General features: G+C 35.4%; 4 protein-coding genes across 7 annotated transcripts; 2 read left to right on the plus strand and 2 right to left on the minus strand.

The window, feature by feature from the left end:
- Positions 1 to 99: 99 nt before the first annotated feature.
- On the plus strand, positions 100 to 19756 carry LOC106716487 (DNA replication licensing factor MCM4). Its single transcript, XM_045681486.1, has 18 exons — positions 100 to 315; positions 580 to 687; positions 1127 to 1290; positions 1797 to 1961; positions 2192 to 2290; positions 2484 to 2616; positions 3946 to 4188; positions 5178 to 5406; positions 6338 to 6532; positions 7082 to 7258; positions 7439 to 7526; positions 7981 to 8141; positions 8719 to 8842; positions 9894 to 10000; positions 10264 to 10398; positions 10915 to 11125; positions 11792 to 11899; positions 19713 to 19756. Exons 1-17 carry the CDS (start codon positions 183 to 185, stop codon positions 11885 to 11887), a joined length of 2568 nt encoding a protein of 855 aa, XP_045537442.1. The 5' UTR covers positions 100 to 182; the 3' UTR covers positions 11888 to 11899; positions 19713 to 19756.
- Positions 13348 to 21446, minus strand: LOC106716783 (1-acylglycerol-3-phosphate O-acyltransferase ABHD5). Of its 4 annotated transcripts, none has more exons than XM_014510381.2 (8): positions 21227 to 21446; positions 20143 to 20190; positions 19682 to 19758; positions 16230 to 16436; positions 15859 to 16033; positions 15341 to 15613; positions 14753 to 14939; positions 13348 to 13648 (listed from the first exon to the last, which is right to left on the minus strand). In XM_014510381.2, exons 1-8 carry the CDS (start codon positions 21262 to 21264, stop codon positions 13460 to 13462), a joined length of 1194 nt encoding a protein of 397 aa, XP_014365867.2. In that variant the 5' UTR covers positions 21265 to 21446; the 3' UTR covers positions 13348 to 13459. The 4 variants fall into 4 exon arrangements, with proteins under 4 accessions (XP_014365867.2, XP_014365871.2, XP_014365866.2 ...); XM_014510385.2 differs by lacking the exon at positions 20143 to 20190 and adding an exon at positions 20772 to 20812; XM_014510380.2 differs by lacking the exon at positions 21227 to 21446 and adding an exon at positions 20996 to 21012.
- Positions 21447 to 21740: 294 nt separating this feature from the next.
- LOC106716812 (Bardet-Biedl syndrome 2 protein) lies at positions 21741 to 27825 on the plus strand. The gene is made up of 11 exons (XM_014510432.2): positions 21741 to 21947; positions 22017 to 22194; positions 22659 to 22888; positions 23257 to 23439; positions 23741 to 23945; positions 24218 to 24453; positions 24678 to 24863; positions 25172 to 25552; positions 27171 to 27334; positions 27485 to 27633; positions 27725 to 27825. The coding sequence occupies exons 1-11, from the start codon at positions 21819 to 21821 to the stop codon at positions 27823 to 27825; spliced, it is 2142 nt and encodes a 713-aa protein (XP_014365918.2). The 5' UTR covers positions 21741 to 21818.
- Positions 25801 to 27007, minus strand: LOC106716813 (SUMO-activating enzyme subunit 1). Its single transcript, XM_014510433.2, has one exon. It carries the CDS (start codon positions 26888 to 26890, stop codon positions 25871 to 25873), a length of 1020 nt encoding a protein of 339 aa, XP_014365919.2. The 5' UTR covers positions 26891 to 27007; the 3' UTR covers positions 25801 to 25870.
- Positions 27826 to 27984: the final 159 nt, after the last annotated feature.

Genomic DNA, 27984 nt, shown 5'->3' on the forward strand with positions numbered 1-27984 from the left:
AATACGTTTTACAATGTCTACTTACACATTTATTTATCTGTGTTATTTGTGAAAAAGTTAAGAAAATCGTTGATAAAAAAATGACATTAATTGTCAAAATTCGCGCCAAAACTAAACAGTGCAGTGCACCTTGATTGTCTTAAACTTTTGATGCTGTTTATAAATTTCTAAAACATTTAAGAATGTCTACGCCGTCAAAACGTCCATCATCTCGGGCATCGTCAGAAGCGGCCACTCCATCACGTAGAACTAGATCTTCACAACAATTAGTGGTTCCTGAAACGCCACAACAGTCAACCGGCACCCCCTCAAATGGTATAAAGTTTTCATTTAAATCTATAAGTAAACAAGTACTTAATTTTGAAAGTATCTATCTATATCTTTTTATTTATTTACTGAAGTTCTATGAAAATAGACATAATAATGGAATGTAGAAAAAACTAAGCTTTGAAACTTGTTATTTTAAAGCAAAGAGTTTGTTAACGGTATTTTTTGTTGATATTTTAAAATGTATTCAGTGCTGACAAAAAAAACAGTTTCACTGAAGGTTACAAAAATAAGTAAGATTAATTTTTACAGATGGAACTCCAGGTGGTGCTCGTGAGAATCCCAATGCGACTCCTCGCACTCCCAGAGGTCAGGTGCTGGCCTCATCACCGGCTCCACACCTAGGCTCCAGTCCTCTTGGTATTTTTTTTAAAAATAGAATCCGTTAACATGCAAAAGATTTACCTGTAGTCACTACTAGTTATTGACATCCACATTGTTTTAAGATTCATATTACAGTTAAACACAATTTGAACACTACTTGGTTGTAGATGCAGTAAAAAAAAAAAATTTATTAAAACTATTGATGCAATAGCTCTAATTTTAGATAATATGTACTTAAATATACCTTTACAAAGTTTATTAGCAGACTATTGCTATATCTCTAAATAATACCTAAGACATTTATGCCACCTAACAGTAAAACTGCATATTTACAATTTTTTCATATCTATATTGTGTTTTAATTTATTTTTAACACAAAATGCTTACTATGCTTTAAGTAGACATGTAGGTCAGATTATTATGCAAAACACAAATTACATGTGTTACAAAATTAATTTCGTTGTTTTATCAACAGGGACAGACATAGACATGAGCTCTCCATTGAATTATGGCACACCCAGTTCTCTAAGCACACCACGCTCGTTATTGCGTAGTGTGGGCACTCCTGCAAGACCGAGGGCGGATTTACGAGGGCATCAGTTCGGAAGGAATGTGCCAGCACCAACACCAACTAAGAGAGTAAGATAATATTTTTTAAGACTTGAATGAGGCAACAAAATTATTGTTAAAATCTGTGAACATCTTCAAATATTTTATTGAAGAAGAATGTATTGTTTTTAGGAAAAATTTATTGAAATTAAAAAGGAAATTATTTGGTAGGGCTTTTTTCTCTTTATTTTACATCTGGAATAAAAGACTTAAGGTTACTATGAGTGAAAGTCATTGTCCATATGGACAACCTCCAAAAGCAGAAAAATATTGCAACATTCGCTTATTTAGGTTACTAATCTTACTAATATTATAAATGCGAATGTTTGGATGGATGGATGTTTGTTTGAAGGTATCTCCAGAATGGCTTAACAGATAGATGAAATTTAGCATAAATGTAGATCATAGTCTGGAAGAACACATAGTCTACTTATTATGTTTTTTTAATTCCGCGCGGACTGAGTCACGGGTGGCAGCTAGTATTGTAAAAATTAGTTTCATTTCTGTTTCATGAAAATTTAATGTACTTATTTCAGCCAGATGAAACAGGTGATGTTGACTCAGGAGAGCCGCAGCTTGTGGTGTGGGGTACAGATGTGGCCATCGCTGAGTGCAGAGACAAGTTCATAAAGTTTGTGCAGCGTTTTGTTGAACCGGATGCTGTTACAAATGAACCTCTGTATGAAACTAAGTTGGAAGAGGTAATTGTTTAAGTATTTACCTCAATAAACTTTAGTTTTGTAATAAACTATACTAATTTTATCTAATATATAAACTTCTTGTGTAACAGTTTTCGTTCACAGTATATGGTCCTGCGCCTTCTGCATCCTAAATAATAAATTTTTTTTTTTATTCTTTCAACATTTCTATTGATTTTTAACAAGATATATTTTTTATATGTGTAGTTATTGATTGATTTTTTTTTTTTTAGATACACACTTTGGAAGAACCATTCTTGGATGTAGATTGTGAACATGTCAAAACATTTGATGCAAAACTTCATCGTCAACTTGTATGTTATCCTCAAGAGGTAAATATTGTTTAAAAAAAATGGTTATTCACTTTCATTCTCTATACGAAGTTACGAATTAATATTTAATTGGGGCGGGCGCCTGGTGATCCATCACACAGGGTATTACCCTAGTTTGGACACCAGTCCCTTACCCATAGGGAAAACAATAAAGTTATTTTATTATTTTTATTTTATTTTTATTAATTGACAGGTTGTTCCAGCTTTTGATGCAGCGGTTAATCAATTATTCTTTGAAAAGTATCCAGCGGCTATTTTAGAACATCAGATACAAGTCCGACCTTACAATGCCCCGCAGAGACATATGAGGGATCTAAATCCTGAAGGTTGGTATTAAAGAACCATCTTCATCATCATGTCCCTTGGCATTATTTCAGTCACATGGGTTCAGCTTATAAGGATTCATAAATCATAGTTTTGGCTTAATTTTTAATGGCCGGCCTTTTTTTTGTCTGTTGCTAATCCTCCCAAGTATGAGAAAAATAAATATCTAATAAATTACTATATTAAACATACTAATATTAAAATATATGACGTACTAGCTGTCGCCCGTGTCTCTGTCCACGTAGAATAAAAAAAAGTTTAATAAGTTAATCCCATGCGTTCTTCCAGGCTATGTTTTACATTTGTTTCAAATTTCATCAAGATCTATTTAGTTGTTCCGGAGATAACTTCTAATAAACATCCATCCGTGCATCCATCCATCCATGTAAATTTTCTCAATAATATTAACATTTAAATTACTATTTAAATGAATTAATAAAGGTATAGTATAAAGTATAAAGGTATAAACAACATTTGTTGGGTGCACGAATTGGTCGGGTAGACCGGTGCAATACCACGACTACACAGAAGACAGGCGTGAAGTGGAAGCAATTCCGCGTTTCGTCTGATAAGTGTGGTGCCAAAGGCCTAATTTTAGTCCTCTTTCCCTTCCCAACCCTTTCCTTATTAGGAAAGGATGGGAAGGGTAAGTGGATTTGGCGGAAGAGGGGATGCATAGGAAGGGGAAATATCCTCTTTCTGTGCGTCCCTTTCTCCGTTGATTAAAGGTAGGCAACTCATCTGCATTTACGGATGTCTATGGGCAACGGTCGCCTCGCTATTTCGGGGAACTCAGGTGTCCGTTTGCTTGTTTGCCACCTTTTGATATAAAAAAAAATGTCAGCCGTCATGGGACACCTGGCAGATGTGAAACATCGTGTGTGTACAAGTAATATGCATAAAAGATAATATTATTAAAATAAAATATATAAATACAGTCAAAACCGTTTATGGCGACATCGTTTAGAACAACATGCCGGTTAAATTGACCAAAATCAAAGGTCCTGGCTGAATGTTATATACATATCTTTCCTATTAATACCTGTCACCGGTTGTTATAACTATCGGTTTTTACGACTCAATATGAGTAGCCCCTTCGATGTCGTTATAACAGATTTTGACTGTATATATACATATGTATACCTTAGTATAGCGTGGCGACCCGTCGCCACGGCAAGCGTCGCCACGCCAACAATTCGGTTTACAAGTGAGCCTATAGATGTTTCACATCAAAATAAAAGCGAAGTGAAATTTTATGTCGAACCGAAAACATTGTGATGAATAACCATTGATAAGTGTGTGTTTTACGTTTGAATGGTATACTTTTACAGATATAGACCAATTGGTAACAATATGTGGTATGGTGATCCGTACATCGGGTATAGTGCCGGAGATGCGAGAAGCGTACTTCCGTTGTGCGGTGTGCGGTGCAGGCGCAGCTGGAGAGTTGGAGCGAGGTCGTGTAGCTGAGCCCGCTCACTGCACACATTGCAGTACAGCACATGCCTTCCAACTTATACACAACCGCTCACATTTCAGTGATAAACAACTGGTTAAGCTGCAGGAAGCACCAGGTATAAATGTTTTCATATGTCTGATTGGATATTAATTTTGCGCGAGCTCTGAGGAATATAATGTTAGTGTATTGGTGATGATTTTAAGCCGCTATTTCAAAAGAGTTGTCTTTAGTTTGTGTTCGGGTAATATACTGCATATTTTCTAATTTTAAATTTGCTGACCAAAAATGTATGCAATTTTACATTTTCAAGTCACAAACGGTAATAAGAACATTGTATCGAATTTAATGAAAATTTTGTTTAATATATTTAATCTATAATGTACTAGCTTTTACTCGCGACTCCGTCCGCGCGGAATAAAAAATAGAAAACGGGGTAAAAATTATCCTATGTCCTATTCCTGGTTCTAAGCTACCTGCCCACCAATTTTCAGTCAAATCGATTCAGCCGTTCTTGAGTTATAAATGGTGTAACTAACACAACTTTCTTTTATATATATAGATTTGTAACACTGTCTTAAGTTTTTTATGGTAATATTACTGTAGTAAATTTGCTGACCAAAATGATTTTTTTTTTATCACAATATAACTTCTGGTGAAGTTTACTATTGTGATTTTACATTATAACTCTTAAATAACCCAGAAAGCTCTGTATAGCTGTATAGCTATTGAGATCACTTGTAGGTAGTGGGTAATATCGGATTCAAGGAATACACTGGTTATCTTCTCAATTGGTTATAATTGATTCACAGGCTCATGTATAACAAACAATGCTTTACCTACGATCCCTAAAGTATATATATCTCAATCAGAAGAAAAATAATCAATATATATCTATATATATATAAAAGAAAATCGTGTTAGTTACACTTTTTATAACTCAAGATCGGTTGAACTGATTTAGCTGAAAACTGATAGGGAGGTAGTTTAGAACTAGGAGACGGACATAGGAACTTTTTTATCTTGATGATTTTTTTTATTCCGCGCGGACGGAGTCGCGGGTAAAAGCTAGTATAATTATAATTTTTAATATGTATCTGTGTACAGATGATATGCCAGCTGGTCGTACACCGGCTACAGTGGCTGTGATGTCACACGGTGCATTAGTGGAGGCTGTGGGTGCGGGAGAGCGAGTACGCGTCACTGGTGTAGTACGCGCCTCACCTGCAGCTGCTCATCCACGTCGCTCCACACTGAGAGCACTGCATCGTACACATATAGACGCACTACACTACCGACCCATCTGTAGTGACAGGATGCTGCATACTGATGACAAGTATGTACATACTGTACAAACATTAATCATACAATATTTCCTAATATATATAAACTTTATATATAAAAATGGATCCTTATTTCCCTTGGTCACGCCATCACGCGTGAATGGCTGGATCGATTTCAGTTTTTTTTTGTTGTGTTTGTTACTGTCAGAAGGTTCTTATGAAAGAAAAAGTTTAGATGGATGGATAGATAAATGGATGGATAATGATGTTTGTTTGAAGGTATCTCTAGAAAGGCTTAATGGATTTTAATGAAATTTGGTATAGATATTTTTGATGTTTTTTTTTTAATTCTGCGCAGACGAAGTCACGGTATGAGTGTAGATTTAATATTAGAAACATAATCTATAGAAGTAACTATTATACAACTCTGAGTATATTTTTTATATATTTTTTATATTAAAAAGTGGCAAACGAGCAAGCGGCCACATGAATTCGCCGAAATGGCGAAGCGACCGCTGCCCATAGACATTCGCAATTGCAAATGCGTTGCCTACCCTCAATTGACGAAGGAGGACACGCATAAAAAGAGAATATTTAACCTTCCTATGCATCTCCTCCTCCATGAAATCCACATCCCCTTCCCATCCTTTTCTTATAAGAAAAGGAGTGGGAAGGGAAAGAGGACTAAAATTAGGCCTCCGGCACCACACTCATCAGACGAAACGCGGAATTGCTTCCACTTCATAAATTAAATTCGTTTGTTTATAATTCGAATAATATCGCAATATATTACTAATATAAATGCGAATGTTTGGATGGATGTTTGTTAAGTCTCCAGAACGGATTCATGGATCTTGATGAAATTTAGCATAGATGTAGATTATAGTCTGGAAGAACACAAAAGCTACTTATTTTTATTAATTCCACGCGGACGGATTCGCAGGCAACAGCTAGTTACTTATATAATAAATAATTTACCCGTAGTCAGGAGAACCGTTTCCCTGCGGAGCGTGTGGAGATGCTGCGAGCGTTGTCGCGGCAGGTGGACTGCTACGAGCGGCTGGCGCGAGCCATCGCACCCTCCATCTACGAGAACCTGGACATCAAGAAGGGCGTCCTGCTGCAGCTGCTCGGCGGCACCAAGAAGAACTTCAACGCGGCTGGACGTACACATTTCAGGTGATAATAATTACCTTTTATTTGTACATAGAATTTGTACTATCTTTGGTGTGTGGTTCTTTTTATTATAGCTTGTCTCTGCGGCCGAAAATTATATATAAAATACTAGCTTTTGCCCTCGACTTTGTTAGCCTGAAATTTAAAAATCTAGTAGTAAATATTGAGCTTTTACCCGCGACTCCGTCGCGCGGAATAAAAAATAGAAAACGGGGTAAAAATTATCCTATGTCCGTTTCCTGGTTCTAAGCTACCTGCCCACCAATTTTCAGTCAAATCGATTCAGTCGTTCTTGAGTTATAAATAGTGTAACTAACACGACTTTCTTTTATATATATAGATAGATGTTACTCGGTGATAATTTAGCTTTCGAATGGTAATTTTATTTTTAATTCAATCCTATACTTTTTTGCTTTTTTTTAGGTTATTATAGTTTAGAGAGGACAAATATATTTATATAAGATCATTCTAAAATGTAACATTGCAGATAAATACACATCATCTTCTGTATAATAAAGCGGTTTTTTTAAATAAAGTTAATATTATAACTAGATCAGAGATCAACATCTTGTTGTGCGGAGACCCGGGTACGAGTAAGTCACAGCTGCTGCGTTGGGTACACGGGCTGGTGCCGCGCGCTCAGTATACCTCCGGCCGTGGCTCCTCCGCTGTCGGTCTCACCGCATACGTCTCCAAGGATCCTGACACACGACAGCTGGTGCTGCAGACGTATGTACCTTGTATTATTAATAAAAATAACAACTATCCTAGAGGGATAGACAGAAATTATTGACTTCCATTTGACTGGTTTAGACTTCTTTAGCCTATTTCACATAAATTCATTACGTCAAAAATAGTACATGTTATGTTAATCAATTTTATATAATTTAACTTTTTAATATGTTACAGTGGAGCTCTGGTGTTAGCTGACAATGGTATTTGCTGTATCGACGAATTTGACAAAATGAACGACTCCACTCGCAGTGTATTACACGAAGTTAGTATTTAACATAAATAATATTAAAATACTAAGTAAAAAATATAGTCGTAAAACCAAAAAGGTTTCACTAAAGGCTTTCGTACATAAAGCTATATAAATCTTTGCAACTCAGCGATTTTGGTCGCTAAGTGACTTATGTACGCGTCGTCGACATTTTGTTCTTTCCACGCTACCTGTTTGTGAGAAAAGTCCTTGCAATTTTCAAGATGGAGGAGCAAATCTATACAGTTGACATGATCACTCTAAACCTGTAGAGACTGAATATACGACTCGCGTCGACGATTCAAGATACGCTACGCAAGTATACAATATTAGTTACAAAGACTTACGTAAGAATAAATTAACAAAATTAAATTTAAAGTTGTCCAATGGGTTAAGAACATATAAAGAATAAATATACCAACATTATTTTTTAGAGCCTCAATTTTAGTCCATTTTAAATAATTTCCAGGTGATGGAGCAGCAGACGCTATCGATAGCGAAGGCTGGTATCATCTGCCAGTTGAATGCTCGCACCTCAATACTGGCGGCTGCAAATCCAGCTGAGTCACAGTGGAACAAAAACAAAACTATCGTAGAAAATGTACAACTACCGCATACACTCATGTCCAGGTATATAAATAGCTGTAGCCGGGATTTAAAAAAAAAAACTTAATTAGTAGCCTATGTGTTCTTTAAGACTATGTTCTACATCTATGCCAAATTTCAGCCATTCATCCGTTCTGGATATACCTTCTAGCAAATATCTATCCATACATCCTATAATTCATATCTTCTTATCTATATATATAAAAGAAAGTCGTGTTAGTTACACTATTTATAACTCAAGATAGGTCGAACTGATTTAGCTGAAAATTGATGGGGAGGTAGCTTAGAACTAGGAGACGGACGTAGGAACTTTTTGTCATGTGTTTTTTTTATTCCGCGCGGACAGAGTCGCGGGTAAAAGCTAGTTTATAATATTAGTAAGATGGAAGAAAAAAAAATCATAAAAAATTCTTTTTTTTTCATACTTAAATGAGCGACAATCTTGTGTAAGATTTGTTTTTATCCAAATATTTTAATACCTTGATTTTCTTATTTGATTGGTCTCATAATAAAAAAAACTTAAACCATGTTATATTTTTTTTATAATTCTATTTTTTTATTGGAACTTTTTTTTAGCATTTTTCTGTATGTTTGTATGCAGGTTCGATTTGATCTTCCTAGTACTGGACCCTCAGGATGAGGCATTCGACCGCAGGTTGGCGGCACATCTCGTCTCCCTCTACTACAAGGACCCCGCAGACGCGGAACAAGACGAGGATATGATTGTTAGTTAACATTGTTACTTCTTACTAATAATATAAATGTGAATGGATGGATGGATGTTTGTTAGAAAGTATCTCCGAAACGGCTTAAAGGGTCTTGATGAAATTTGGCACAGATGTAGAATAAATTCTAAAAGAACACTTAAGTTACTTTTTTTTTATTCCGCACGGACGTAGTCGCTAGCTAGTAATAATATAAATGCGAATGTTTGGATGTATGGATGTTTGCTAGAAGGTATTTACAGAATGGCTGAATGGATCTCCATAGAAATTTTTATGTGGTTTTTTTAAGTGGTCCTAGCCACTAATATTTGTGGCAATCGGCATCGACAAAATTTGTATTCTGTAATTACACATAGAGCGTCGGTGGCTCAGAGGTTAAGCACTTGACTTGCAATCTGCAGGTCCTGGGTTCGAATACCGCCATGTACCAATGTGTTTTTCGATTTACATATGTACATTTATCCGACGTTCTTACGGTGAAGGAAAACATCGTGATGTAACCTGCACATATCTGAGAAGTTCAATGATATGTGTGAAGTCAACCCGCACTGGACCAGCGTGGTTGATTATGGCCTAGTCACCCCTAACTTAGGGTAACTCCGAGCCCCTCAGTTGGGACGTATAGTGAGCTGATGATTAATTATACACTGACCACTATATAAGATATCTATGGTATTAATGTGCAGCGCCCCTATCGGGCAAAAAGTACACCATTTAATACTAATTTTGACATAATTGATGACGATTGTCGCAAAAAACCGTACCCATTGTTTTATAATTAGGTATAACTAGCTTTTACCCGCGACTCCGTCCGCGCGGAATAAAAAAAAATAGAAAACGGGTTAAAAATTATCCTATGTCCGTTTCCTGGTTCTAAGCTACCTGCCCACCAATTTTCAGTCAAATTGATTCAGCCGTTCTTGAGTTATAAATAATGTAACTAACACGACTTTCTTTTATATATATAGATTAATATTTGGTCTATATTATTTAGTACCGTAATCAGAGTTTTTGGTGGATTTAATTTATTTATACATTTACCGTGTTACAGAATACGAGCTTGATGCGGGACTTCATTGCGTACGCTAAGGAGTACGTACATCCCGTACTGAGCGAGCCCGCACAGCAGCGACTAATAGACGCATACGTCGATATGAGGTATGATAATTTAAAAAAAAAACTATAAATCCAACTGACTACTACTGAGAGAGGCAGCCTATTTAAAAGTGTTTTTAAATATCTTTTTGGAAAGATATGATAGAAATAGAATAGGCCTTTAACATATTCAACACTAATTCCAATCTTCTGTGATTTAATTATTGCTAGGTTTACTGAAATGTAAGCAAAACCGTAAGTAATCTTAGAATATTATAGTATATATTTTGAATTCCTCTAGTTTTGATATGTGTTTTTTGTAATAGACGTGTGGGTAGCGGTCGTGGTCATATATCCGCATACCCGCGACAGTTGGAGTCCCTCATCCGTCTCGCGGAGGCGCACGCTCGCGTCAGACTATCTCCTATTGTTGAAATTATTGACGTAGATGAGGCAGCTAGGTAAGTTTTTATATTTTTAATTTACGTAATTTTGTTAAAAGTTGCCATAAATATGAATAAATTTTGGTAAAAGATACGAATAAGTATACACCTTAGAAAAAAGAGGAAGACAGTTTACAGGCTGACTGTTGGTTTCTGAGAACTTTGTATAAAACATATCGTCATCCCCTGACATCTTTGACAAAATAGAGATAACAATATGTTTTAAACGAGGATTTTGATCTCAGAAACCCACGATAAGAAACATAGAATTAACAAACTCACATTAATATTTTGCTGTCCATTATATAAAGGAAAGATTTGTATTTTTGTATTTGACGAATAAAATCAAAAACTACTGCTATCAAAGCTACATCATCCAGTGACACGGGCTATATTTGTTTTTTTATTTTTTTTATTATAGATTTTTTTATTTCTAACGAACGAAGCCGCGGGCATAAACTAGTATAACATAAATTTAAATCTGACATTATCATAAATTATAGATTAAAAATTACCGATGTTCTTCTAATCCAGGCTGCATCGCGAAGCTCTCAAGCAATCAGCAACAGATCCTGCATCAGGTCGTATAGACGTGGGCATCCTGACTACTGGCCTGGGGGCTGCGGCGCGGCGCCGGCGAGCTGACCTCGTGACTGCGCTGCGGGAACTCATCAAACCCTACTCCAAACCTCACACCATCACACATGCTAAACTACTGCAAGATGTTAATGCAGCCTCACAACTTGTGAGTTAACTATTATTTTATTTATTTATCATATACTAGCTTTTACCCGCGACTTCGTCCGCGCGGAATAAAAAATAGAAAACGTAGTAAAAATTATCCTATGTCCGTTTCCTGGTTCTAAGCTACCTGCCCACCAATTTTCAGTCAAATCGATTCAGCCGTTCTTGAGTTATAAATAGTGTAACTAACACGACTTTCTTTTATATATATAGATATAGTAGCTTTAACCCGCGACTCCGTCCGCGCGGAATAAAAAAAATGCACACAAGATAAAAAAGTTCCTATGTCCGTCTCCTAGTTCTAAGCTACCTCCCCATCAATTTTCAGCTAAATCAGTTCGACCGATCTTGAGTTATAAATAGTGTAACTAACACCACTTTCTTTTTTTATATATAGGTTAATTTTATTTATCTATACCAATTTTAAAGCTAAAATGGCTATAAAGAGAAAAGATTTGTATTTTTGTATGTAACAAATAAACTAAAAAACTATTGGACTAATTTCAAAAATGTGTTTGTCATTAGAAAGCTACATTATCACTGTGTAACATAGGCTATATTTATTAATAGATTTTTTTTAATTCAGTGGAGATGAAGTCACGGGAAAAGAATTGATTTTGTATATTTTAATTTTTTTTTTAAATAATAAAACATATTTTATGTTTAGATGGTGTCTCGTGAGCAACTGGACGAAGCACTCCGTGATCTGCAGGACGAGGGTAAGGTGACGGTGGTCAGTCACACGCACTTACGTCTCTGCTGACCCCAACACAAGGCAAGCGACCAAGTATGACATAAGCAGGCCTATGTGTTAATATTTGTTATATACAGAAGTTATTTAATAGAAAGAAAATTTGTGAAAAATTTAAAAAAAATAATTATACAGTTTTTGAATAACTTATGAAAAAAATATGGTTGATTCAATGAATCCTCACAATTATTTTCAATAATTTTAAATCCAATTTTGAAAAATCACAAATATTTTACATTAATGTGCCTTTATGCTTTTTTTTACTAAGCTTTAATTCTTTAAGTAAAAAATAAAATATAAGATAAATATGCTGTTAATTTTCCCACATGTTAAATTTATATTATCACAAATTATGTTTTTCTGGTAACTGAACTCATTACATTTATGGCCAATAAATAAAATTAAAAAAAAACAATCTTGTAATAAATAATCTTTATTTACATTAAACTTGTATACAAAAAGCTTTAAGCCCAATAACTTTATATTCCGGAGAAAGCATGTAGGTGTCAAAAATTTAAAACCACCTTTTACCGTTCAAATTAAGTGTAAAAAAACATATTTTTTTGTTTAATTCTCGTATTTTTTAAAATAAGCTTATAAATATATATAAGTTTTATTAAGTATTTTATATTCAATGTCTTTTAATACTGTACATGTATACAGTAATATTTTTTTTGACCCGTAAATATTTGATAGGAAAACAAAATTAAACAAAACATATTCATACATACATTATTTGGTTGTTGATTTCCATTTATATCTGTTCCACAAATATCACGACCACACAGAAGACAGACATTAAATGGAAGTCAACGCTTACATTCTGAGTGCATGCCGGAGGCCTCATTTTAATCCCCTTTCCCTTCCCACCTTAATAAGGATGGGAAAGGGAATAGGATACAGTGGGTAACAGTAGGAATAGGAAATACTTTATTTTATATAAGTGCCATACTGTGCTATACTCTTTCATGTTAAATAGGCTGTGATTCGACAACTCTTTGAAGATGTCTATGAACAGCGGTATCCTTTTTTTTTTATACAATCATCTCAATTATCTTTATGAAAAGTTCTGTAAGTTTTTATCGTAAGTTTTCACTGCACAAAGATATATTATCTCTGGCTTTTTTCCACAGAGAATGAAAGGTTAGGATTCCAAAGAGATGAGATACTTCTGCTATTAAAAGTAACTTATCCTTAAAAAACAATTTTAAGCCACTCTTTTTGCTTTATGCTTACAGTCAAATATTTAGAAAATAGTCATACAAAATTTGCTTTTTCTTAGTACAACAAACTTACCAAAATAAAGGCACAATTAATAAAGAATGAGTCTGGATGAGTTTTCATGAACTTACATAAAATTAGACCATATTATAAAATTTGGATATAGGAAAATGGAAAGAATTTGGAGGCTTGCAAGTGTTCATAGATATAGATTTTCAGTCCCTGTATGTTTGTCCTAGAACTGTAAAAAAAAACTCAGTCCTTGTTTAGACAAAAAAATTATAAATATTGCGAATGACGACTTCAACTAACAAATATTGTCAGACATATTCTATAAATACAAGCATTATACTAATCTGTACATCAAGACTTTATATTGTGATCTGGTGGCTGGTCTCCGGCGGTCTGGTCAGGACCGTGGCCGGTGGTCTCCGGTCCGGTGTCGGTCTCGCGCGGGTCGTAAGCGTCGGCGCGCGCGCACGCTTCTAACACGTACTTGTTGAACAAATCAGGTTTATCCACGTACACGTGATGACCAGCGCCATTGATCACCTGAAGATGATTTATGGTATTTATTCTTTTAAAACACATAGTTATGGGAATAAAATTTTTAAGCTTTCTACTAATACTGCGGTAGGTATAATAATGTAGAATTACTAAAGATTTTGTAAAAATCTATTATATAAAATTCTCGTGTCACGGGGTTCGAACTAGAACTCCTCTGAAACGGCTTGACCGATTCTCATGAAATTTTGTGAGCATATTCAGTAGGTCTGAGAATCGGCCAACATCTATTTTTCATACCCTTCCCCCCATTTAGTTTTTTTTTAACTGCGCGCGGACGGAGTCGCGGGCGACAGCTAGTCTTATATATAAAATTTCCATGTCACAATGTTAGTTACCGTGCTCCTCCGAAATGGCTTTACCGATTTTTACCAAATTTTATATGTGTATTCAGTCGGTATGAGAATCGGCTACTATCTATTTTTACATACCCCTATTATGTTTTTTTAACTGCACGCAGACGGAGTCGCGGGTGACAGCTAATATATATTTTTTTGGTAAGTTTCTCCAAACCGTACATTTAACCTTTAGTTGCAACTACCTAAAATCTTTTACAAACACTGGCAAAAAAAGTTTCTACATATGTATTTAGCCAAAAGAAACTCGTAGTTAGAAGGGCTAAAACTTTATCACACAATGTATAACTTATTAAGCAAATTACTCCTCAATCAATATGTCCGTCTCTCATTTACGTTATGAATGTAGACGTGTGTAAATCAGTTCTGAATCCGCTCAAAAGTTCAGCTCACATGGACTTGAATCGTTGAGCTGCGGCTCAACAACAAAATTGACAGCTCACGGCTCATTATGTTCTAAAAATATGCTGCGAACCAGCCAACAAGTCGCCGACTGACTAACAATGCGCTCGCAGCTCTTTAAAAGTTAGTCTAGTTTTACATCTAATACAGCCTGTATATAGCTTATATACAGCATCTAATTATCATATAGTGACACAGTTTGCAGCTTTCGAGCTGCAGATTGACAATGCAAATCATAAATCTATGCAGGCACAAATTGATCTGCTTTACTATGAGCTGATCTGTAGGTCATCAATTTTAGTTGTGTTACCCATGATGTGAATATGATATATACCTGTACATAAGTAATGGAGTTGGGCCTGTGCTCGGTGAGCAGCTGGCTGGTGGAATTGTCCACCCAGGAGCGGCTGCCGTACAGCACGGTGACCGGCAGACGCGGTGATAGTGACCCCACACGATGCACCATAGGGTTCTTAGCCCAACCGAATCCGGTCATCAATGCGTGGAATGCACTTTCACCGCTACAATACAAACATTATATTTGTATTACAAACAAACAAGCCGGTCCAATTTTTTTTTTTTCAGCATTTGATAAACTATACAGTCTTGTAATATTTTCGATTATTTAACAAGGTTGTCAAAAACATTCCTAATTGATAATGCAAAATTGTTTTGTAAAAACAAATCTATTATATAAAATTCTCGTGTCACGGGGTTCGAACTTGAACTCCTCCGAAATGGCTCGACCGATTCTCATGAAACTTTGTGAGCATATTCAGTAGGTCTGATAATCAAATCGGCCAACATCTATTTTTCATAACCCCCTCCCCCCGTTTAGTTTTTTTTTTAACTGCGGACGGAGTCGCGGGCGACAGCTAGTAGAATAATAAGACAAAATGTGACGTGAATAGCATAGTCATACCTGGGCGTCTGGGAGTTGCATTGGTATATATAATCAGGTATGAGTTGGTCCGCATCGGGCAGGAAGGTGGCGAACTTGCGCGGTATGTCGGGTCGTGTCTTGCCAACCAGCCAGCGGCCGGCCGGGCCAGCCGCGCGCACCGCCCACAGCGGGTTGAACGGCTGCACCGCCGTCGCCACCGCGCGCACCCACAGCGGCATCTGGTACTTCTCGTACACGTTGGACGGCTTCTCAGGGAAGCCCCACGGATCTGCCAGAATTAGGTGACGAACCCTGGAAACATCTTAGAAATTAAGCTCCTTTTTATGAAAAAATATAATAAACTATCCAATTAAAATACCAAGAGTTAAGAGTAAGTTTAACTGCCGCTTAGTGTCATCCTAAATGACTAATTTAGGGCTCTGAATGTGACAAAAATAAATATCAGACCATATTATTAGTTTTAAATAAGAAATTTTTTAAAACTAATTTACAAAATACGCGGCCTTCTAAACATTAATATAATATATACAACTTACCTTTCGGGATATTTAAGTGCATAAGCAGTAGCGATGTACCCGCCGAGACTGTGGCCCAGCAGTATGATCTGGTCGAGGTTGACCTCGCGCCGCCACTCCTCCACAGACTCCACCCACTGCGCCTCCACCTTGCTCGCCTCCGAAGAGAACTTGGGCCGCGAACTGCGACCGAAACCTAACAAAAATAAAGAGTAGTTTTATTTGTTGATAATTTTTCCATTCTTAAAAAAGTTTTTTCGGTCATTATTCATAATTTATTAGGTATGTTTCGTTTATCTTGGTATATTTTTCATTACTTCGTTTCAGTCTAGCCTTTTTAACATAAATGCAATGTGTTTTTCTTTACATGGAAGATGGGATATCATAGTTACCCAGTAAGTCAATAGCGTATACAGGTCGCTGAGCTGCAAGGGCGTCTAGGTTAGTACACCAGAGCGCGAGACCAGCTCCCATGCCATGCAACAGGACTAGCGGAGCGCGAGGCGCTTCCTCGTTCAGGCATATAGTCCATATCTTGTCGCTCTGACCCACCACTGATCCAATATCCACATAAAAACGTTTGTATACTGTCTTCACACCTAAAATAATACATGCAATATAAAATTAATAAGGTATATTATAGTGTACGATATTTAAGATTGATTTTGTTTGAATACAAAACTTATACTAGAAGATAAGTGACTATAGCTTGCTTTAAAGATTCAAAATAATTTTAAAACTTTTTTTTTATGTAACTTCTTACCTAATGTCAAATTTAATGATATGCTCAGTTTATATCAATCTAAACCATTGATCACTAGTCTAGAAAAATGTTAACTGGGCATGACTACAAGAATATTCTTTGAGATATATCAACAAAAAAATCCAGTGTACAACTAATTGAAACCTTGTAGTTATGTAGATGTAAGAATATATATTAGGTCCTTACATATGAAATTGGCGTTTTGTATGGGAGGAACAAAAAGTCGAATATTTTTTAATATAATATATTTAATTAATCAAAGTATGAACCATTATTTTCTATGCACTTTTGCCATCTCATAGGTAGTTCATTGATCCCTTTACTAAAAAAACCAGTCGGACGGGAATCAATAAAATCTTTGAAGGCGATTTGGACTGCCCCATCGGAGTTGAATTTTTTCCCTTGCAAGAAGTTATCCGAATTTCGAAAAAAATGGTAATCTGTTGGAGCAAGGTCCGGGGAGTACGGAGGATGTCTTAGACTTTCCAATTGAAGCTCTTCTAATTTAGTAGCCGTCTGTTGCGCAGTGTGTGGTCTAGCGTTGTCGTGAAGCAGCAGTGGCGTGGAGCGATTGACCAGCCTAGGTTGTTTAGCCGCTAGCTTTTCCATCATGGTTTGCAATTGCTGACAATAGACATCAGCCGTAATAGTCTGGCCAGATTTGAGAAAACTGTAATGAACAATACCGGCACTAGTCCACCAAACGCTTACAAGTAACTTTTTTGGGGTTAATTTTCGCTTGGGGCAGGATTTGGCTGGCTGGCCAGGATCCAACCATTGCGCTGAGCGCTTCCGATTATCGTAAAGAACCCATTTTTCATCACAGGTAATGATGCGGTTTAAAATATCTTTATTATTGTGCCGGTTTAGTAATGTAACGCAACAGTCGACGCGCGTTTGCCGGTTTGCTTCAGTCAATTCGTGAGGTACCCACCTTTCAAGCTTTTTAATCTTCCCAATTTGCTTCAAGTGAATTAAAACAGTTTTATCACTAACATCGCAGCCTGCAGCTAACTCGGACGTGGTTTGCGATGGATCCGCTTCCACAATAGCCTTCAACTCTTCATTATCAACTTGAGTCTCAGGCCGTCCACGGGGCTTGTTCTGCAGATCGAAATTTCCAGAACGAAAACGTTGGAACCAAAAACGAACTGTGTTTTCTTTTGCAACACGACCGCCATACACATCATTCACCCTTCGAGTCGTTTCCGCAGCACTAGTGCCACGGCGGAACTCGTACTCGTAAATAATGCGATATTTTAAGTTTTCCATTTTGTAAAACGAGTGACGCAAACAGAAAAAAACAGAAGAAAAAAAACAAATGAATGACGGTCATCGAACCATAAATACATGAGTCTATAGCTGTACAAATTTGAATTTGGAATTCCTTACCAAAGAGGAGAAATTCGTGATTAAAGTGGCCAGTACGAAAAACGCCAATTTCATATGTAAGGACCTAATAAATATTTGCACAATATTTTCAGATAATTAACAGGTCACTACATTATGTGAAGGTCATTTAAGTTGTAACCTAAATCTGAATATCAAACAATAGACAAATATAAAACTTAGTACATACTTTTGTAACATGTTATTCAACTATTTTTTATTTATTTACGGTCTAAAAATAATAGAATATAATCAAATATGATTACAAATAATGTTATTACTATTGAAAGACAAAGGTCATTGCGTTTTTACTTAACATGACCTTCATTATCTGCAATAATTACTCATTCAATCAATGTCCAATAAGGAAAAAAAAACCATATAAATAAATAGAAACTAGCCTATCCGAACTTGAGTCATCTAAAACTGATATCTATAAATATTAGTTGAGTGAAATTTAATATTGTTATGTTTTAAAATTACAAGACTTAGGTCTCAACCACATGATATAAGAATCTATGATGCTATATTGGTTAATATTACTTCCGCATTCTGTACAGAAGAATTTATGAGGACAAGTTAAAAGATATGGCAAAAATCAAATACGTCAGTCAAGGATGTATGGTTTAAAATAAATACGTCAAACAGATAAAACAATTATCGACTCAGTAGCTTTATCAGAGAGATAAAAATTGAGGGTCAATAAAGTATAAAATAGAATTACGGATGCAGTTGATATAATTTATAATAGGCGCCAAAATGTATATTTGAACTTAGTTGTTAAGTGCTGTTTGAAAAATTTAATCCCTAAAAATATACATCTATATATAAAAGAAAGTCGTGTTAGTTACACTATTTATAACTCAAGAATGGGTGAATCGATTTGACTGAAAATTGGTGGGCAGGTAGCTTAGACCAGGAAAGGGACATAGGTTAATTTTTACCCCGTTTTCTATATTTTTTTCCGCGCGGACAGAGTCGCGGGTAAAAGCTAGTCTATATATATAAAAGAAAGTCGTGTTAGTTACACCATTTATAACTCAAGAACGGCTGAATCGATTTGACTGAAAATTTGTGAGCAGGTAGCTTTGAACCAGGAAACGGACATAGGATAATTTTTACCCCGTTTTCTATTTTTTATTCCGCGCGGACGGAGTCGCGGGTAAAAGCTAGTTGTCAATAAACATTTGTTGAAAATAATAAAAAAGTGTGTTCAAATCATCCTTCTTTAACACAGTCCACAAAAATAGTTTATTACCAATTTACTGTACCATTGCATCATCAACTGCATGTAAACAAGTCATTAGATTAAACAAAATACTATTAATTATAGATACAATTAAGTTAGTTTTTTGATATAGACAATCACTTGGATAATTTAAGTGGAAATGCAAAACTAATTCCACTTCATCCCTGTATTCTGAGTGGTTGAGGTATTGCACTGGTCAACCAGGTCGTTGAAGCAGCAGCTAATGCTGCTGTAGACTCTAGGATTATTAAAACTAAGTGATGTATAAAAATTCATGATATGAATAATGGTTAATGCGAAAATTATTATTTTTCTAATAGTAAGCATTATTTCTTAATTTATAGAATCATATCTACTTGATTTAAATTTTGCATTATCGCTTAGTACAATATAAAAAACATGACTTAGCATAATCAAATGTAAATTTATACTGTCATACTTACATGATAATATTTTTTTTTCAATATTCCTTAGCATCTCATCTGACTGTCGTGTCCAGCTGAACCAGCCACTGGTCCAACTAGAATTAAAATATATAATTTTAATATTAAGTTAAAAAAAAGTTATTATGAAGCTCACCACTTTAAAATGAACTATAATATATAAACTATGAAATAATTCTGCAATCAGACTCCTCATTGACAAAATTTGTCTAATATGTTTCAAAACTTTATAAAATCAATTTTTCATTTTAGATTTTTTTAGTTAGGATCTAGACTTATGTATTGGTCATTTAATCATTTAAAAAAAAATTGTTTTGTATCAATATGTCAAAAATATTAGATACAATCTTGGTATATAGTGGACACTAATATAATTATTATTGTATATAAAGAAATATATAAAGCAATAAAATAAAGCAACAGGAAGCCGGACAAGCAACAGATATGAGAATGAACCTTACTTCCATACAACGGACAAGATTAACCCAATCCATGTCCAGCTAATTGCGCTGAAAGTCAAACAATTATTTATTGTGTTAAATGTGCAAAGTTCAACTCAAATTAATTACTTCAGAGAAGACAATTTTAATGGTGGGTTTCCACTGCCAAAATACTTATACAAAACATTTTGACATCTCACTTATTCTGTTTAAAGAAAGAGTTATATTTTTTATTACTTTCGCAGTTATAATATTAGTAAGGATTATATGGGTTAGGCTGTGCTGAACCTACATATGTGCTTATCAAAGGAACATAACCTCTGTCAGTAAAAACACTTATTTTGATAAAACCAAATTAAAATACATAGATCATTTATGGATTATTTTTTAATTAGGAATAATAGCATTGTTAATGTGGAATAAATTTGTAAACATTATTAGGAATATAATAATTTCAAGTGCATATTATATGTTAGTATTAATTTCACCAAACCAATATCAATGAAGAACAAAATAGTCACAAAAAAATATAAATGTTATGTAAAGAAAAATCTTCATTAAACAAAAGTTATCAATTATTATTTCTATTGATAAAACACAATTATAGTCCCAAATTACATGCAAAACAAAACAAAAACATAAAAACTTGCTTGTCTAATCCCATTGGTGAATTATTTTTAGAAGATTTAATCTGAAAATATATATAACAATAAATACAAACACATTCAATATATTAGCATAGTGCATTGTGAATTAAACTTTTTGAAGTCGGAAATATATTTTATGTGTGTTTTACTCCCTATAAATAATGCAGTTCGATATAACATAATAAAAGTATATAAACTTGAATTTTTGCAACGAAACTGTCTTTTACCTTAAAACGCCAACAAATACATGACAAATGAGTAGCAATGAAGTGTTAGACCAAATGCGAGTGAGCCCAGGCAATTTAAAAAGCTGATAATTTTTTGCAAATCCTACAATTATTAATAAAAAATTTGAGTATTTATATCCCTCAAAGTTTAGAAAACAATGTCGTTAAAAACTTTAACATTGCGCAATAAAGTGATTAATTCATTTGTAAAAAAAAAGAATTCAGAAATACCTGGATCTAGTCGCTGATAAATTTAATTCACTTCCCATCTGGCTAAACACAAAACTCAATCACACATATCACACTTTGAAAACAATTAATTCACTAGAAGTTTACTGCGCACAGAAAATGTAATGCTTAGTAATCGTAATAGACTAGGAGCTAGGTAGTTTGTAAAATAAAAAAATCCGGCAATATGCCAAACGCCAAATTAAAATTATTATCAACTAACTTCACGTTCACATATTTTATATTTTTGACACATGAGCAAAATTAACATGACAATGACATTACATAATGTTGTCAACCTCAGTTATTTATAGCTTTAATTTCCAAAAAGGTAACTTAAAATGGCACATTAAAAAGGACTTGAATAAAGTCTTTTAAAAATGAATTAACTCCGTACCGTAGTTAATTCCCGTGAAGTTAGCAAACTGTGAATGCTTTAATTTATTAAATTAACTTTCATACTATATGAAATGTATGGGATTTTGGTTACCATGACATCTGTTTTGGTGTAAAATTTCAATAAACTACAGTGTTTTGTAATTCGTAATTTCTTAGCTTTATCCTGCTTAAACAAAACAATAAAATAACCAGTACAATGCAAATGTCAATGGTTCAACCAGTTTTCAAGTTAGAATTAAATCACAAAGTAACGCCGGGTATTGTAATAATAGCAAGATACGATGGCACACACCCGTGTTTAACTGCTTCGGCTGGTTATGACAAAGTATGATTATTATGGCGATAGTATTATTATTACTCAAAGTGGGAAATATTAATAGATGAATGCTTTTAGATAATAATTCATCATCCTTATGGCGGAATATCTAGTGGAAGAGCTCAGCGCTCCCAGGCACACGGAGAGGTATCTGAACTGAACGTCAGTCAGGCAGTAGTAGCCCTTGCCGCTGGTCCACTGAGACCAGATTGCACCAGAGATATGCTGTTAATTGGGTCACCTACTCAGATACTCGGTATGTCTGTGTTATGATGTGGATATTTCTAAACTAATATCGGTACAGCTTTTTCTGTTCGTCGCACCATCATTAGACATCTACCTCTTCCTAGGCCTACCTCTTCCGGTAAATATCTCCACATACCTACATATTTAAAATTATCCTTGTCACATGCGATTCTTTCCTCATTACATGTCCATACAGTGGTAACCTTTTGCTTCTTAGTTTTTCTACTACTGGTACTTTCAAACTTCCTCTAATATTTCGCAATGTGTATTCGTTTTTTTTGTCCTGCTCTTTCCTGTTCTGAGAGCTAACACGTACTCGTATTATGATACGTGTAACTGGCGTACTCAGTCGTTTGATGGTAAAAAGGGTGTCTCTTACCCGCGATGAAGTGACAAAAAAGCAACTGTAAGTAGCTAACTTTATAAGGGATAAACTATAAATAGTAATGCTAAATTGAATTTGATTGTTTCTAGCGTATGATGTTCACGACAACTCCGATCTATTTTTCAAAGAAGCCCAAGATGGTGTTAATGTTTTGATAACTGGCAGTTTCGGCAAAAGCAATGACATGCTTGTCATCGTTGGCGGGAACAGCTCAGTGCATGGGCTCAGCTGGGAAGGAAATGAGGTGTTCTGGAATGTGGTCAGTGGTAGAGTTACCTCCATGATCACATTCGATTTTGATAAAGATGGTGAAAATGAGGTAAATGTATAAAAATATCCACATATAAAAAGAAAGCTGTAAAATATTACCTTCTCTATTTTTAGTCACACTTATACTAAACCGCTAAATTAAATTAAAAAAATTTGTTGCACATTTTATTTTTTAAATTAACTGCCTGATAGAAGTAGTTGATGACAATTGAAGGTGCCGGAAAATATTATTAGGCTATCACACAGGAAACACATATGTTATAGAGGAAGCAATAAAGCAATTTGAAATAAATGTATCCTTCAACAATAACAGTTTTGATTACTTAACAGTACTTAATTTTATATCTACACTAAGGGAAAATTCCCTTAGTTACCAGTATTCGTCTCCGAGACACTCACACTGTCATTATTTTGCAGTTAGTTATCGGATGTGACGACTTTTATATCAGAGTGTTAAAAAATAATCAATTTATCATGGAGCTTGCCGAAACGGGTTCCGTAAGCTGTTTGTCTCTTATTACTGAAGTAAGATTTGCTTACGGCCTGGCTAATGGCACTATTGGTATATACGAAGAAGGATTACGGTTATGGAGAGTCAAGGTAATTGTATTTTTCGGTCTGTAAATTTTTTGGTTTCGGTTTTTTGTTCATATTATTGGGTATTGCGAAATGACAAAGTTTCATTTGGTTAGGTCTTAAATTAGTTTCACTTCAACATTCTGGCATGCATGTATGTAACTGCATCCGCACGTAGGCATTAGGCTAGACGGTTACGGATGTTTTTACATATGCGCTATGTTACCATTTTTCTGAGTCTCATTACAACTTTCTCGTCTTTTCTTATGAATTTACTAACATGGAATAAATTTAAGAATTCGTAATCCAATTATTTGTAAAATAGTCAAAACAGAAAGCGATAGCTTTGCAATGGTCCGGTGAGTCTCTAGCCTGTGCGTGGGCGAATGGGCGGCTAGATTGGCGAGATGGGACGTCAGGCCGCGTGTTGCGACGCGTGCAGATGCGCGCCGGCTCCGCCGCCATGCTGCTGGCTGACTACCGCTCCCTCGGCGCGCCAGATCTCGTCTGCGTATCCGATAGAGGCGAAGGTAGACATGATTATGCGTAGACCTTTAACTGCACTCCACACTGTAAGTCAAGCAGCCATTTATGTCGAGCGCGGTCTTGATTAGATGGGATTCGGATTAGGAACGAGACGACATAAAACTGACTTATGTACTTTGCGGGGTTTGATTCATGATACATTTTTATGCTGTGTAGGATAATTGTCTTGTTAAGGTCATGCTTGATGTTTTTAAGCACAGATTTTATCGGATTTATGGCTGGTACACACGTGCTTAATATTCTATATCTGTCTCAGTGTTAGGATATCCACCTTATCATGAAAACGTTGGATTCAACGCGACAACAAAAAAGGTCCCGTCAGAAGAGGACCGATTGGCGATCACAGAACTGCTAAATAGAAAGCAAGCGCTGATGGTAGAAATGCAGCATTATGAGGCGAATGCGGCCAGTGAAGACATGGACGATCGGCCCGCCACTGGCATGCCTACTAACACGCGGCTACAAGTCGCTGTCACTCCAAATGATGATGAGGTAATGTTCGCATTCGAGAGTAAGGGACATTCGCTTATTTATAAAGTTTACGTCTTGAGTTAGAATAAACTATTGCAGTTATTTTGTGTTTTTCAAAATTCGAGAGACATGTACTAGGGCATTATAAATCTTGCATTCCTTGTGAAGATAATGGTGCATTTTTCTGAAAAAAAAAATTACATATACCTACTTGTTTCTTTATTTTTTCCGTATCTATTGTTTAGGGGTGCTTAGATCTGGCGATATCAACGAATAACGAAACAATAGTCCGAACAGCTTTAGTGCTAGCTGAGGGAATATTCGAGAGTGGGGAAACTCTGGCTCGACATCCAACAATAAATAACTTACGTTCCTTAGTATATGCGCCGCTGAAACCGCCCAGAGATGTTCCTATCGATATACATATCAAGGTAATTTGGTACTTACGATTTTTTATAAACACCCGTATTCAATGTTTTAAATCTCAGATAACTGTTCGAAGTTCTCGCCCTATTAGTAAGCGTAATCTAGTAACATTGCTAAGAAGGTCCATATACTTTGTTTTTCTTGCTTCTTACGAGTTGATTTCAAAATGGTGATGTTAAATAATGCAAAAGAGTTTGCATTGATTGTTTTAATTTGATCAAAGTAAATGAAGGTAGTACGTAAACGTGTAACGTTTGAAAAATACCCTGCCCTTTTTTTTTAAATACCCGTAATTAAAAAGTGATTGTTCCAGGCTTTAGTTGGTTATGCCGAAAGTGAACAGTTCCATATCTTCGAGCTCACAAAGCACCTCCCAAGGTTTGCGATGTACAGGACAGCGCCATCTACACTATCAAAAACTAAATCAGATAACTTTGTAACTTTTCGAATCACAGAACGTATTCAGAGAATATGTATTTGGATTAACCAGAACTTTCTATTGGATGAGGAAGTAGAAATCGAAAATGAAGATATGAAAGAACTTGATATGACGTTTTTAAGTCTGAGAGATAAGTCTCAGTTGAATATGAACTTTGCAGCCAATGGACAAGTCAAGTTTACAACTCCTGATATAGGTTTAGCCGGTGATTTGATACAAAGTTTGGCAATTTATTTGAATGTAGGTGATTTGCAGGTATGATTACATCATTCATTTTAAATATTACAATGTTATTAACTTAAGTGTTCTGTTAATATAGTTTTTCCAACTACCCTCAGGTAATCATAGTATTTTTATTACACTATATATTTCATTATTTTGTATTTTTTTTAATTCACGATTGTTTAACAATTTGCACATATTGTACTCTACTTGAGAGCAGTTACTCGAGTTTTTAGTCAATTTAGAACTGCAAATGATTAACAATGGTTTAATTTTTAAATAAAACAATGTGTGCATTTAATTATTTATTATAATCATTATAAATCTCTTAAGTTCTATGCAGATCTCACCTCATTGACCGTAAAGTTCAACGAAACCAACACATTTGACTGGATTAAAGAAGAACATATTGTTGTGTGGAGGCTCACGTTGACTCATAGCTTTGACCACTTCCTGACCAATAACACCACCAACCACAGCAGCTGCTCCCGACACTATCCCAAACACATCAGTGAGCAAAGCATCACTAATGAAACCAACTGGCAACGAAAGCTCTTTCACTAACTCATCTCTCATACGTAAAAGTACTTCCGTGTCCGCTTTCCTTTTAGCTGGATCTGGATTCCTGTTGTATTCATCTCTAAAACGTAGTAGAATTTTCATTACGAAATACGAAGGGTCTCCGCGACGCAATCTGGATCGTAATTCAGGCTTTGACCAGTCAGCGGATAACGCATTCTGTAGGGGCACATATATAGCTCGTCGTTTTACCGTAATACTGACAGTCGCCGCTCCACTCTTTTCTGTATCATCAGGACCACGTTTTACTGCTCTGTGCTGTACTATCTCTTCTGAATACTGATGGTCTACCAAGTCAGCGAACATATAACCGAACATACCCCAAACATCACCGCAAAGAAACTTTTTGTTTTTGTCTCTGCAAATGTTATTGATACGTTCCAGCTGTTCTTGTTTTAGTCCAGTAGCGCAAACAATGTCGAAGCCTGTAAAGAAACTGTCTGGAAGCGAATCGACGGCTTTTGTTTCTGTAGTAATATCCACCATTGGATTCAACGCTTTGGCCCTTACTAGAGAAGCTTCCGCTCTATTCTCGCCGATTTTATCAGGAGGAGCCAAAAACTGAGAATATAAATCGATTTCCTTAAGAACTTCATTGTCTTGCAGACAAACACTTTTAACTCCAGATAATATTATGTTTTTCGCTGTTTCGGCTCCGAGACCGGAAAGACCGATTATTAAAACTTTGGAGGCGCGCAAACGTTTCTGTGAATCTAATCCCCAAAGGCGTATTTGACGGTCATACTGTTCTGCTTCCGCTTCCGACAGTTCAATCTCATTGTTTTCAACCATATTAAATGCAATTATAACACAATTTCTTCAAAAAAACAATGCAACTATTAGCTTATAAGATTTGAGACTTTGACAACGCAGTGGAAATGACATTTGACAAGTAACCTCAACCGATCCGACGCCAAAACCATAGACTTGTTTTAAAAAAAAAAATCTATGGCAGGAATAGAATCGGCAACGGATTTTAACGGATTTTTTTTTTATTTACGTTTAATGATACGATAATTATGCAAAAACACAATTAACGATTCAAAATAAAATATTTAATAATTATTTTCAGTCAATGGCACATTTTCCTGAAATAGAAGAGAAACTGCGCGAAGAAATGGAAAACGCTTCACAAGTAGGAGAGACGAGATCTCGTCTTGCAGCAGAAACAGCGGAAAAAGCTCAATTAATTACCGCATTATTGCCAGCAGCGCAAGATGCAGCTTCCTACGACTTGTTAGTATCTACGATATTTTTAATTTCGTTTGTTAGGTGAATTTTTTTGAACTTGATTAACAAAAAGCGCAGGGTCACAAAGAGTGCAATTTGTAAAACCTTTGAAACTTAACTTTATTTCAATTTTAAAATGTGAAGTTTGTTTCAAAGAAAGGAAATGTTAGACCGGTACAAGGAAGTTATTCTACTAAACGAAGAACTGCTAACTGGATGTCACGTGCGGCGGGCTACTCAGGAGCAAGCTGTTGACTCCCTCAAAAACTTACACATAATTTTAAGACAAGCAGCACGATTGAGAGGTAAACAAAGATGGATAATTGTTTTTATCTTAAGGGTTTTTAAGTATCATTTTTAATATCGTCTATGGTTTGATATTATTTTTATTTTCAGTTGGTAAATACAGCAAAGCTGTGATCGCAGCTTGCAGGAAAGCAGTACAAGACAATAATACAGATGCCTTGATTAAGATCTTACAAGCGGGAAATTGTTAAATAAACAGAATTGTGTGATAATGAAATATGTATATTTATTGAAAACACTTTTAGGTTATCAGTCAAATTATTTAGGTTTAAAAATTTCAAATGTTTGTCAAATTAAAATAAATTAGAGTTCATATTTGTAGATCAATACTGAGATATGGTTTAAATCTA

The sequence above is a fragment of the Papilio machaon genome, chromosome 16 (assembly GCF_912999745.1).
Source record: "Papilio machaon chromosome 16, ilPapMach1.1, whole genome shotgun sequence".
In the NCBI taxonomy this organism is placed as follows: Eukaryota; Metazoa; Arthropoda; class Insecta; order Lepidoptera; family Papilionidae; genus Papilio; species Papilio machaon.